A 14,465-nucleotide genomic window follows, 5' to 3' on the forward strand; every position below is an offset into this window, starting at 1 on the left:
TTCTCTGAACCCAGAAATGGCAAATATCCTCTTTGGAGGGCACAGGTGGTGGTAGCCCAGCTTCAGGCATGTATGAAGGAAACAGATTATCTGAAACTGTTTTCAGTCTGACTTCATGCCCAGTCATTGCACAGGAAAAGCCTTGGTCACCCAAGGGGGACGGGGACTATTCAGTGCCATGGAAGTTTGTCTGTTGCATCCTGCAGGCTTTGGTATTGCCTCCTATGCTATTCTACATCTACCAGAAACCACTGGAAGCTGTCATTTAGGAGATCTGGTATCACCAACATGCAGATGACACCAGATTTCTCTCTCTACTCCATCTGAATCAAGAGATGAGGTTGAAGCGCTAGACCAGTTCTTGGAGGTGGTGATGGGCTGGATGTGGACCAATAAACTGTAGCTGAATCCTGAAAATATGAGTTTATGAGTCTGGGAGGTGGGAAGATGGGCTGCTCTGGACGGGGCTGCTCTCTCTTCTTATGGCTAAGTCTTGGAATTGGGGCTTGCATAACTAATATGGGAAGATAACAGGGGAATGCCTAGTCGTGCAGAGAAGCCGCAAAAAAGGAACTGAAAGTAAAGATTTCCCCAGACAATTCCCTTCATGCGCAAACGGCACTTGGGAAATAGCAAATTACCAGTTTAATTTAATGGCACGCAACCTAGCTCTTACTACACAGCAACTGAAGGACAGCTTTCACTTGGGTTTTGTTTTTCAACTCATGAGTTACTACACTAGCTCCGCATCTTAACAAAAACAGCTAGCAGCAGTTGCTAAGCCAGACAGGGTCTCGTCTCCCTGAAAGATGTGCCAAGAGTAGGAAAATCTATTTTCTCCACAAAGGCTATTTCACGAAAACCGGGCTTTTCTTTTTGGTCCACAGTTTAACAGCCTCATGCGCCTTTATTCAAAGTTACAAAGCAGGAGGAAACAAAGTATTTCCAGGATTACACTGAAAACACATTTCTTAGAATGGCTGGCAGGAAATTGGGGGGGGGGGGAGGGACTCCCAAAGCAGGTTTATCTCTAAATTCAGATATATATATATTTTAAAAAGCCACATTAATTGTCAGAGTCCTTACAGATCTCATTTAGAGCTTTCGTCACATAAGAAGAGACTGCTGGATCAGGCCAATGGCCCATCTTGTCCAGCATCCTGTTCTCACAGTGGCCAGCCAGATGCCTGTGGGAAACTGGCAAGCTAGATCTGAGAACAAGGGCCCGCTCCCCTCCTGCCGTTTCCAGAAACTGGTATTCAGAAACATTACTACCTCCAGCTGTGGAGGCAGAGCGTAGCCATCGTGGCAAGTAGCCCTCACCTCAATGAATTTGTCTAATCTTCTTTTAAAGCTTTCTAGGCTATCGCTGCCTTCTGCTGTATGAGTGGAGGTGGCCAAGAGAGCTTCTGTCTCTGTGTGCTGACTAGCAATTTTAAAATGGGGGAGGGGGGTATTAAGTTTACTTTGACACTATGGAGAGGGGAGGGGGTTTCTTAGTGAGAGAATAACGTAACACTAAGTCTTTCGAACTGTTGTTTTTTCATTCTAGCTCACTTTTGTGTTTTAGTAAGTTGAGTTTGAAGTGAAGAGGACATGACCTTAATTATGTGAAGACCACAACTTCACCTTTACAGCTCCTGAATCATTAAGTTACCTTAAAACGTTTTCATTATCTGTATGAAGTCTGGTTTCTGCTTGCAGGAGAGTGATAATTAAACCTTTCTGGAACATACAAGGATTAGTATGCTGATCTTTTCTTCTTTTTCTTTTTTTGCAACTATTGTGGATCAGGATGTTAATTATTCTTTCCAGGTCAAGTCACAGATAGTTCATGAGCTGTACCGTATATTTTATATTAAACTCATGCTGGGTGCACACATGCCATGATCCATAGAAATAAAGCATGTAAAATGTTCCGACTAGCACCTATCATTACAAGCATCAAGTAAGCCTCCATGATTGACAGAAGTGACTCGAGAAGGGTAGGTCTAAGCCACTGGCTGTCACTAGGTCATGTGGACGTGAATCCATAAGGAAATTTTGCATTCAGCTACCCTCCTTTATTGGAACATACTGCAGCTCAATCAGCATGTCCTTGAATCTCTTTTCTGGCTTCAGAGATTTCATCTGATATTGCCCAAAGATTTCCAAATAGATGACCACCAATGTAAGATTCAGAAATTTGCCTTAAAATAAATAAAAACAGAGATTCTCAAACTGCTGGTGCCAATTATCACACTTAGTGGTTTTTCCTGAATATATGCTTACACTGATCATCTCAGCACAACACTATCCACTTCCTTCCCTGAGCCACTAGCTCAGCACTCCAGTGTGATATAGAAGTCCCATCAATAACAGGAAATTGTACATAGGAAGACACAAAAGGGAGAAGAGGGTGCTGCAGAGATTTGTCAATAGAATGGAGAAAGCAAAGGAAGCTACGAAAGCTAATCTGAGGACCAATTCCTTACAAACAGTTTGCTGGGACACACTCTGAGGAAGCTCATCCCATGATTGGAACATAGTACCCTCAAACATGCAGGAAAACACACACACACAGCTCTTTTTACATGAGCTAGAAAACTGGCCCAGATCCTGTGGTCATCATCGGAGGCTCTTCTTCATGTGCCTCCACCACAAGAGGCCTGGAGGGCGGCAACACGAGAGCAGGCCTTTTCTGCAATGGCTCCCGTTTGTGGAATGCTCACCCTAGGGAGACCCTCCTGGCGCCTTCATTACATATCTTTAGGTGCCAGGCAAAAACATTCCCCTTCTCCCAGGCCTTTGGCTAATTAAACAATCTGTGGCCTTTTAAACTTTTGTGTGTGTGTGTGTGTGTGTGTGTGTGTGTGTGTTACAATGTTATGTACTTTTGTTTTTTTTATATTGCAAATGGCCCTGTGATCCTCTGATGAAGGGGCACTATAGAAATTTAATGGATGATAATAATAATAATAATAATAATAATAATAATAATAATAATAATAATAGACAACTCAATTTCCCACTTCATAAAGAAGGATCTACAATCCCATATGACTCCAGTGTTGCATCACTTCATTTTTTCAAGAAGTGAGCAGGTGGCAACCGAGGGAACTGTTAGATTTTCTCCTTACCTCTTATGCCCTTAAGGAATTGTCAGGGGGTTTCAGGAATTGTCCTGTATAGAGTCCACACAACATACACACATGGGGATAGACAGCTTTTTGTCTACACAGCTATGCTGGTTTGGAGATTTTTATATCCTCCATATAAAAAATAAGTAACTTCAGGGCAAACTTCTTTTAAAAAGAAGAAGAAAGAACTGATAACAATAATTGGCAATAATACTCCCCCTGTACCTGTATACAGACTGCACATCTGCATTGCATGAGTATCTTGAAGCCAATGGCAATAAATAAAGCAAAAAGAGAGAGTATTCACTCAGTCTGCATCTCACAAACACACCTCTTTTTATCCACACGCTGCTTCTGGGCTTGTGGCCAATGTGATATTTAATTAAAGTCTACTCACTCTTGATTCTCTCTCAATAACTTGGTTACCATCTTCAACGGCCATTAAAGGAATCTCATTACACAAACTGAGCTTCTGCTGAATTTGCAGATGTTGCAATGGTGTGATTTCGAATGAAGTGGCAGCTTGAATGCCAACAGAAGGCCACAGATAGACTTTTAAAATCAGTGAGATGTCACACTTATCCGTCTCCTCCACTGAGGGATGGTGTGAATTTGCAATTGTACTCTCCCGGCCTAGGACAACACACAGGCTTCAATAACAGACAGATCTTCAGGAGGGGACTTTGCCTGCACTCCCTGCTTCTCCACCCCAGATTTGTCAGATTTATGCTGTTAGGCAAGGGTGTTCCCGTGATTGCACTAAGGGCCTTACATTTTAGAGACAGGGAAATCGAACTCTTCATCCTGTACAAAGCTGAGTGTGACCTTACAAGATAAACCATGGAACTGAGGCTACCTTCCATATCTCATCGGCAAGGAAGACCGTCACCTAGCCATTGTGGATTCTTCTTCTTTCTTTCTTTCTTTGGCGATCCCTCGTATCCGAGTAAGATTGTCTTCCATAAACACGGTTTTAACAATGAGTCCACAAGTGACTGTGGAGGCCAATTCTGGAGCCACACGTCCTTCCACAGTGGGGACATTGGTTTCCGGGTGGGAGTTCATCACAGTGTGGATTTGCCAAGCGTGCCTTCCTCCTAGCATGCAAGCCCACTCACCACGACAAGGGGCCACTGCGGATAAGGATTGTTACCGAGAGACTAAAAATATTTCAGACTCCCTACAGCTTTGTCAAAGCAATGAGCCAAAACCAAAACTACTTGAAGCAAGAGTAGTTTGCTCACTATTTTTCAGATCTCGCATTAGTCCACAAATGTTGCTACATGTGAGAAGAGGCTGGGTACTAACTGAAGGGAAGAGTAAGTCTTACATACGCCATTCTGACTTCTGCAACAGGCAAACATATAAAGTGACTCTTAAAAATACGTGAAGTTTCATTCCTCGTGAGCAAAAAACACGCTGAAGCTAAAAGCGAAGAACTGTTTTGGTCATTAAACATACATTAAGCTCACAACTTACATGGGGGATATGACTCAGGGATTGTGCCTGAGGAATGGCAGGAATGATTCCCCCCCCCCCAAATGCCCACCCCATTTCCATTCTCTTAATTTCTTTAATTTTTTCTCTCTTTTTTAATGCTAAGTGCGTAAAGTTGAATGAGCTGAAGTTAAATGCACATAAGTTGTGGGCTTACTGTACATGCAAGACATTTTTCAGCCAGAACTTAGTTCCAGCACCTCTCAGGTGGGGGCCATTGCCATTGTAAGAGAACAAGGGAGATGTTCAGCGCCTCTTTTCCTAGAAAACTACCGCTATGTATATGGGTTCAAAGACATAAGAAATAGCTAAAATTAGTTTTTTCCTCTTAAGTCAGGACAGGGACAAAGGCTGAATGATGAAGTAACTTAAGAAAACAATTAACATCCCCCAAGACCCTTGATTAGTACCCTGTGAGGTAAAGGTAAAGGGACCCCTGACCGTTAGGTCCAGTCACGGACGACTCTGGGGTTGCAGCGCTCATCTCGCTTTACTGGCCGAGGGAGCCAGCATACAGCTTCCGGGTCATGTGGCCAGCATGACTAAGTCGCTTCTGGCGAACCAGAGCGGTGCACGGAAACGTCATTTACCTTCCCGCCGGAGCATTACCTATTTATCTACTTGCACTTTGAGGTGTTTTCGAACTGCTAGATTGGCAGGAGCTGGGACAGAGCAACGGGAGCTTACCCCGTCATGGGGATTCGAACCACCGACCTTCTGATCAGCAAGCCCTAGGGCCCAGTGGTTTATCCCACAGCGCCACCCACGTCCCAGTATCCTGTGAAGATTAGGTAGGTTTGTGAATAGATGCTCATTTCCTGCTGCTTAGGACTGACTGGTTGAAGGGAAGGATCACACATTCATTCCAAAGGATGATCAGCCCTTGCACTCAAGGCTTTTCATTTGGGTCATCTGCATAATTGCCAGAAATGCACTTTTATAATTCCCCACCTGATCAATCTATATCAGGGATGAGGAACCTTTGGCCCTCTGGACGTCACTAGAGTCCAACTTCAGGCAGCTTTTATCCAAATAATAACCCGCTGAATGTGAAATGAATGTGTCATTCCTAAGGTCAGTATATGCATGATTTCTTACTCTATGGTTTGCAATTAACCAGCAGAGTTATAATGAAGTCATCTGTTAAGGGTTTTAAATTGTGTATGAAATACTTTGTTTAGTGCGGGAGACATTAAGCTTTATGTTATCTCTCTCACACTGAACAAAATAACATTTGCACAGGAAGTTCACCAGTCCCTGGTATCTGAACCATGATCTTTCATAAACAATTTCAAACCCTTAACAGATGACTTCATAGCACAGAAATTATGAAAGAGGAGGAAAAATCTAAGCATATTTCCCTTACCCCACCTCAACACAACCAGTCATTGTAGTGGCTAGATAAGATCACATTGCTCACTGCAGTCAGTCTTCTGGCCATTTGAACCTTATCACTAAATGCAGCACTCCTTCAAATTAGGGTATAATCTTTTTTTTAAAGGAAAAAGAAGGACCTTAGGGCTACAGAGAAAGTTATGACAATATTTGAAGTGCTTAGTGAAATCTCAGAACACAATGGGGAAGAACACGCCAAACAGGTCCTAGTGGAAATCTGCAATGCTCTGTGTTGTTCCTTGTGACATTAGCAGAAGACAAACTTGTGCCTGATAGGCAAGATGCAATAGTTCAGGTTGCAAAAATGTACCACTCCACTGCACAGAAGCTGGACTTTTAATTTTAAAATATTAAGCACCAAGCACATACACCCCTTTATTATTTGCAAATTTAAGAAAGAAAAATATATAAGCTATAAATAAAACTAATAGTAATAAAAAAAACAACCACTATAATCAGTTCACATTAAAGATACAGTAACCACCAGGGCAGTATGTGGACCGAGAACTCCCAGAAGTGCAAGCTGGATTTCGAAAGGGCAGAGGAACCAGAGACCAGATAGCAAACATGCGCTGGATTATGGAGAAAGCTAGAGAGTTCCAGAAAAACGTCTACTTCTGCTTCATTGACTATGCAAAAGCCTTTGACTGTGTCGACCACAGCAAACTATGGCAAGTTCTTAAAGAAATGGGAGTGCCTGATCACCTCATCTGTCTCCTGAGAAATCTCTATGTGGGACAAGAAGCTACAGTTAGAACTGGATATGGAACAACTGATTGGTTCAAAATTGGGAAAGGAGTACGACAAGGTTGTATATTGTCTCCCTGCTTATTTAACTTATATGCAGAATTCATCATGCGAAAGGCTGGACTAGATGAATCCCAAGCAGGAATTAAGATTGCCGGAAGAAATATCAACAACCTCAGATATGCAGATGACACAACCTTGATGGCAGAAAGTGAGGAGGAATTAAAGAACCTTTTAATGAGGGTGAAAGAGGAGAGCGCAAAATATGGTCTGAAGCTCAACATCAAAAAAACCAAGATCATGGCCACTGGTCCCATCACCTCCTGGCAAATAGAAGGGGAAGAAATGGAGGCAGTGAGAGATTTTATTTTCTTGGGCTCCTTGATCACTGCAGATGGTGACAGCAGTCACGAAATTAAAAGACGCCTGCTTCTTGGGAGAAAAGCAATGACAAACCTAGACAGCATCTTAAAAAGCAGAGACATCACCTTGCCGACAAAGGTCCGTATAGTTAAAGCTATGGTTTTCCCAGTGGTGGTGTATGGAAGTGAGAGCTGGACCGTGAAGGGGGCTGATCGCCGAAGAATTGATGCTTTTGAATTGTGGTGCTGGAGGAGACTCTTGAGAGTCCCATGGACTGCTAGAAGATCAAACCTATCCATTCTTAAGGAGGTCAGCCCTGAGTGCTCCCTGGAAGGACAGATCGTGAAGCTGAGGCTCCAATACTTTGGCCACCTCATGAGAAGAGAAGAATCCCTGGAAAAGACCCTGATGTTGGGAAGGATGGAGGGCACAAGGAGAAGGGGACGGCAGAGGACGAGATGGTTGGACAGTGTTCTCGAGGCTACGAACATGAGTTTGACCAAACTACGGGAGGCGGTGCAAGACAGGAGTGCCTGGCGTGCTATGGTCCATGGGGTCACGAAGAGTCGGACACGACTAAACGACTAAACAACAACAACCACCAGGGCATGCATCTTAAGTTAAATATATGAGTTAATTTAGATTCTCTAGATGTCCAAATGGGTATCCATGTGAAATTGATGCCACTCTATGCAATATGTTCAAACAAAGCCAGGGCGGAGTGTCCTCAGATCACTGGGCAATGGACGCACACTGACTGAGAGGAAATTCCCACGGAGTTCAATAAGACAAACTCCTAGGACCTGCGTAGAATTTGCAGCCTTAAGTCACACTAGTGGATTCAGATCTCAATGATATTGCATGCTCTCTCCAGCATTGCCTGCAAAAAAAGGGGGGGGGCTCCTAGCTTCGTTAATGAAATAAGACTATCCAAGGGAATGTTTACACTTCAGGTGAGGTATGGGAATTTGATCTTGAATTGCTTAAGATAATTGTGACAATGGCAGATGCAGCACTGCAGCTATCACCATGGTCAGCCAAATATAACCCGCTACCTTTGGCCCTACAGGAACTTCTCTCTGCAGGTAGCAAATATTTGTCAGATTAGGAGCCTGCCTTTTTATTACTTGGCAGCTGGCACAGGCCACTTTCCTGAGTCGACTTGGCCACCCTTACATTTCCGCTCTCCCCCCCTTTTTTTTTTCCTTGGGAGAGCTGGGCTGATAGAAGGCTTTTCATCTGCTCGAAGCCAAACAAGTCAGCTACTGTACACTTAGGACCTTATATACTGAATAATCATTTACAGCAGATTTAACTTAAACATTCTCTCTGTTTTCTTTAGCTGTCAACACTTTCTGGATTTCTCTGTGACTGAAAGCACTGCTTCTAGCACTGCAGAGAGGGAAAACAAGCTTTAAGGAGTTCACTGTGGCCCTTATATTACCTAGACTAAGAAAAAAACCTGTTCAAACCATCTTGCTCAGCTGTGCTTATAGCCATCCAATGCATCTGGTGGGGTCTCTTATAAAGTCCTGCTCACTAAATCAGGGGCGTCCTTAGGATGGTCAATAAAAGTCTGGCTTAATTTGTACTAAATGTATGGTAACCATGGCCAACTTTATAGTTAAACTACTGCTAAAGGTAAAGGTAAAGGGACCCCTGACCATTAGGTCCAGTCGTGACCGACTCTGGGGTTGCGCGCTCATCTCGCATTATTGGCCAAGGGAGCCGGCGTATAGCTTCCAGGTCATGTGGCCAGCATGACAAAGCCGCTTCTGGCAAACCAGAGCAGCACATGGAAACGCCGTTTACCTTCCCGCTGTAGCGGTTCCTATTTATCTACTTGCATTTTGACGTGCTTTTGAACTGCTAGGTTGGCAGGAGCTGGGACCAAGCAACGGGAGCTCACCCCGTCACAGGGATTCGAACCGCCGACCTTCTGATCAGCAAGCCCTAGGCTCAGTGGTTTAACCACAGCGCCACCTGGGTACTGCTACAGAAAAACTAAACTAAGCACAAGCACCTAGGCCTGAAGGACGGACCTATTCCATCCAATTCATGTTTCAATCTGCTTCAAGGTCTCCTACTGCTCAGAAATGCTGGTGCATGCATGTTCCTTCAATCGACACATTTTTGACCATGAAAGAGTACAGCCTTTGCAATTCAGTATGTTTTATTATAGGACTTAAATGACAAAACACTGCCATTTCTTTGTTTGGCAGTTGGCACAGCACCAAAGAACTCACACAAAGCAGTTTATTTCATCTGTACCATTTCGTTTTCTGAACAAGAAAAAGGCTACTATTTCTGTCCGATAGAAGGGGCAATAAGAGGGACTCGCTGAAGCCAAATGTTTCACGATGAGGTCTATTCTTCACTGCTTGTGGTCTTCAACATGCCACTCAAAATTTATTGGCAAGCTACATTTCCCCTCAATAACTCTTCCTCTGCCTTCAAACAACTGAAGATAAATGTTTGGTAATTGACAGACAGCAATAAGATAGCAGAAGGGGAGACACAAGGGCGGGGGGGGGGGGGGGGAAATGTGACAAGTCGGACAGAACTGCGACCAGCAGGCATTAGACATGTATTCCTTGTCAGAAATAACGAAAATGAGTTTCAGACATGTTGCAGACAGACAGAATAGAAAATGTTTTTATTTAGTGTCCGAATTCGCCTAACGAGCTGATGGTCAGCATGCCAGCAAAGCATAGACACTTGCAGGCACATGAATAGTTCAGTTGCACCAAATTAAACCAGAATAGTTAAATGTGTGCATACGTGCAGCATTTTTAGTAGTGCTGTTGGTATTACTCATTGTTCATGTGGGATATGATGTGCAAAGGATATCCAATTCCTCGCGAAATTCATCCTCTTAAGAGAGCCTGAGAAGAGTGCCCCTCTTTCTGTCTGAATGAGGCAAACACTATATTTCTCAAAGCTATTTAGGGATTTCACAGTGAAGGAGATTTATCCCTAGGTTTCAGAGGTCCAAAGCCACTCGACAGCACCACACTGGATCAAGCAATAAGTGTACTAAGAATAGAGTACAATGTGCAGAACACTGAAGGCAGGACCGCGTTATGCAACCCCAGCCTTGTAGCACAAAGCCCCCAAAGTCTCTTTCCCAGCTCTCAAGTCAGAGGTCGGCAACCTTAATTGGAGGATGGGCCGGTCAACGCTCTGTCCATCAGAGGATGGGCCGGAGCATGTGCGCACGCACGCTCTTCCAGGTCAGAGGAGCGCCCGTGCACATACGCTATTTCCGGTGCTCCTCCGACCCAGAAGTGCACCGGAAATAGCGTGTGCACATGTGCACGGGCGCTGAGCACCTCTCCATCCTGCCCGCGTGCTATTTCCGGTGCACATCCGGGGCGGAGGAGCAGTCGTGTGCACAGGCACTATCAACCCAGAAGTTGGTCACCGCGCCATGGGCCGGTTAGACAAGCCTCGTGGGCCACTACCAACCCATGGGCCCTAGGTTGCCGACCCCTGTCTTAAGTGCACTGGAAGAAGGAACTCCAAATGTCTTACACCTGAGGCGGGGGAACAGATCATCAGCAAGACCCTCTATACAACAAAAACATACCTACTGCCAGGGATGTGGAGGTTAGTAAGTTTCTCTGTACCTAATTTTTGTGGCACCAATGCTACCTTTTCTTGGTCTGCCTCGTTGGCAGTGGCCATGTCATCATTGGGGCTTTTTTTTGGGTTGGATGAGAGAGGCTGCAGGAGACTTTGGAGTAGAGGAAAAGAGACACTTTGCCAGTCCTCAGACAATCAGCACAGTTATTCTGTGACTTACCTGTGCATATTCTCTCTCAATTGCAGCCTTCTTCTGACTGAATATCCTACAAGAAACATAAAGGAAATGTCATCAAAACAGAGAGTATTGCAGAGCTGATGCACTTTAAAAATAAGTTCTGCGTAAGCTCAGTTCACTTTGTAGGTTTGCCCTGGCAGGAAAACACACAGATGATGTACTGTCCAATGATTAAAACTGTATCTGGCACCTGCAGCTTATGGGTTCAGAAGCACTTCCGCCACAAGTGGAGGACAGTTCTTGGGGATGCTACAAAATATTTCAACCAGCGCAGCTGAGCCACACCCAGGCTTTTTGAAAGGAACTGTTACAGTTCTATCCTTAGCGTGTTTGGCCAGCTTTTCCAAGTGCAAGACACTCATCCCGTCTCAAAGAAATGCCCTGCTTCAGTCACATTGGCATAGATCCCGTTACTGTCAGTGAAGTGAAATGGGAAATTTCCCAGTGCTTCATTTTTCCAAGGAATTTTTTTCCCATTTCCTAAGTTCGTTAGTAGCAATGACTGGATGCAAACTACAAATAAATATTAGGCAAGCATAGCAATTTCAAAGGTTTTAAGTTAAAATAAATTAAATCACTCTCTAGGGCACTAGGATGGCTTTTTTAAAATGCAGACTGAAAATCTGCATGTCAATTTACAATTCTATTCCTTGTAAATGAACAAGTCCTAGTTGAGAGGTGAAAAGACATTCACTCTTTATAGGTGTTTATTTTATCAGTCTTCTACTTTTCAGCAAAGTCAAGTAATAACCTAACATTACATTTTAAAATTCTCAGTCATAAAAACAACACCAGAATGAAATATATATAATTAAAAGAAAACTCTCATTAACAGGAGAAATAACATAAAGACCATGTAACTGAAATCTGAGATTAAACCCCCCCCCCCCAGTATTTTCTTATTGTTTTAGTCAGTCAAGAATGGTTATAAATCATATGCTCTAAATAATATAACCTATTAATATTACATTATACCAAAAACTTAGAACCATAGAATTGCAGAGTTGAAAGGGACCAAAGATCATCTAGTCCAACCCCGTGCAATGGGGCTTGAACCCACAATCCTAAGAGCCTCATGCTCTACCAACAGAGCTATATTTCCATGAATATATATTCGAATTTTAACAGATGAGTTTCAGCTCAACACAAGCTTTCTTCTAGCTGTAGTAATTTACATCATTTCTTGTTATCTTTTAGGTACCAGGTCCTCAATATAACCATATAACAGTCATAATGGTATTAATAAATTCACACATACCAATTCTTAATAATTTTGACAGATTTCTTTCAGAGCTGTTGAATATTTCTACATGCCCACCTGGAAAGCCATATGGTATTGGTTCAGCACATCTCTAACACAAGTGCATCTTTATTTATTTTATTTAGTCACTGTTGAGATTGAGATCTTTAATTGAGACCACATGGCACTGGTTCTGAAAGACCTGCATTGGCTCCCAGTACATTTCTGAGCACAATTCAAAATGTTGGTGCTGACCTTGAAAGCTCTCAACGGCCTTGGCCCAGTAGACCTGAAGGAGCGTCTCCACCCCCATCGTTCAGCCCGGACACTGAGGTCCAGCGTCGAGGACCTTCTGGCGGTTCCCTCCCTGCGAGAAGTGAGGTTACAGGGAACCAGGCAGAGGGCCTTCTCGGTGGTGGTACCCACCCTGTGGAACACCCTCCCACCAGATGTCAAAGAGATAAACTTCTGACTTTTAGAAGGCAGCTGAAGGCAGCCCTGTTTAGGGGGAAAATTTAATGTATGATATTTCATCGTGTTTTTAATATTCTGTTGGGAGCTGCTCAGAGTGGCTGGGGAAACCCAACCAGATGGGGGGGTATTAATATTAATATTAATAATATATTTATATTATTATGAAAATGCCCTCTCTATATTTTCATTAATCACTACTTGACAATAATTTGATCATTCGACGTTCAAATAATGCCTTTTCATTCTTTTCCTTCTCCATTAAACCACATAAAATTTAGATAAATCCTTCTGAGTCACCTGTAATTATACTAATAATTTTTCAAACCAAGTTAGTTACTGACCTACCTTTTTATATACTTCAAATCAAAATATTCAAACCAATTATTTCTTTCCAATATTTTTATTATCTTTAAATAATTTTTCACTTTATTCATTTAAAAAAAAGATTTAGGTGTACGCATTCAAACTTTAGTCAGGGCTGTGTGTTTCCTGCAAATCTGCAGGAGTACAGAATATAGTGTTTAGCATTATTATTCGTAATCTCAGCTTTTTTTTTTAAAAAAAGAGCACGTTTCTGACTGCTAAAATCTGTGAAATTTTTCAAAGTCCTTGCCCCTCCTCTGATTAGCAAAAACATGATAAATTATGCAAGAGCAGGAGTTGCAGAATTATGCAAATTTGTGTAATTTGCATTAAACTATGGCTCACAGTTTAGCTTAAAACCTTTGTCCCCCCCCAACCCCAGCATAAACTAACAGCCTTGAGGATTTCCCCTTAAGAAGCTGACTTGAAACATAAGTTCAATTCATACTTGCTTCCTCTCATAGAAGTCTGCTTTGTATGAGTCTCCCTTCAAGATAACTTGAAGCTCTACTGCAGGAACGAATACAGCATCTATGAGCAGTGCTCATGCTACCTTTGTGAAAGAGTCGAGCAGCTTTTAAGATACAGAATAGCCGACATCTGTTAGAAATGCCAATAAAGGCAGCATTTTGATTTACCTTTCAAAAAATACAGCACAAAGTAAACAACAACAACAACCTAAGTTATGTTGTACAAATAGACCGAACGTTTTCTGCATTCCAAATTAATCACTTTGAAAATTATTTAACACCCAAAGTAAGGATTTCAACAGCTGAAGCAGAAACAGGGTTTTTTTGTCGCCTTAATCAATTTTATAGCAAAAGGCTCCCTGTCCCCCAAACAACCTCAAATTAGTTTGCTTTGCACCCAATTCAAATAAAATGCTCCTGTCTCTTGCGACAGCAGATATACTAAATTGCACAGAAGGCACTACAATGATTAAAAACTTTCTTTTTGTCCCCTGTGATCGTTATCAAGCAGTATGTTAGAAATCCTGCTTTGTTGCAATGCTATTCTAATGTACAGAAAAAGCCTCTCTCACCCCCAATATTTAATTGCAGCATGAACTAGCTATTGCATTTTATTCTCTCTTTGCAAAGAATTGACTTAGGAAGAAGCAATACTGGAGATTGACAGTACCAGCCTTTTATGTTTTCAGGATTTGTGTTCTCTCCAGCTGTGTTACTGACATCCCTAAACAGACATATACAAAGCTTTTTTTTTTAACCTCAGGACAGTTTATACAGGAACCCTCTTATGACATCTAGACGTTTATTACAAGACATCAAGAGAAACAAGATTTAAAGAGTCAGATTTCCCAAGAGTAAAGAACCTCTGCTAGCAGCAGGGGAAAAAGTCACTGATCTAAAACATTTACTGTCTTATCTTGAATAATCTGACATTCCACATTTGTACAATGTCAAGAATTTCAGATTTAACAGTT

General features: G+C 42.5%; 1 protein-coding gene across 2 annotated transcripts in view; it reads right to left on the bottom strand.

The window, feature by feature from the left end:
- The window catches only part of FCHSD2 (FCH and double SH3 domains 2), a 136,707-nt gene that overhangs the window by 93,400 nt on the left and 28,842 nt on the right, over positions 1–14,465 (bottom strand). For both annotated transcript variants that reach the window (XM_035116187.3, XM_035116186.3), the window contains exon 3: positions 10,927–10,972. In XM_035116187.3, the coding sequence (XP_034972078.1) occupies positions 10,927–10,972 (46 nt within the window). The remainder of the gene's footprint in view (positions 1–10,926; positions 10,973–14,465) is intronic.

This window comes from Zootoca vivipara, chromosome 4 (assembly GCF_965207765.1).
Source record: "Zootoca vivipara chromosome 4, rZooViv2.hap1.1, whole genome shotgun sequence".
NCBI classification, from domain to species: Eukaryota; Metazoa; Chordata; class Lepidosauria; order Squamata; family Lacertidae; genus Zootoca; species Zootoca vivipara.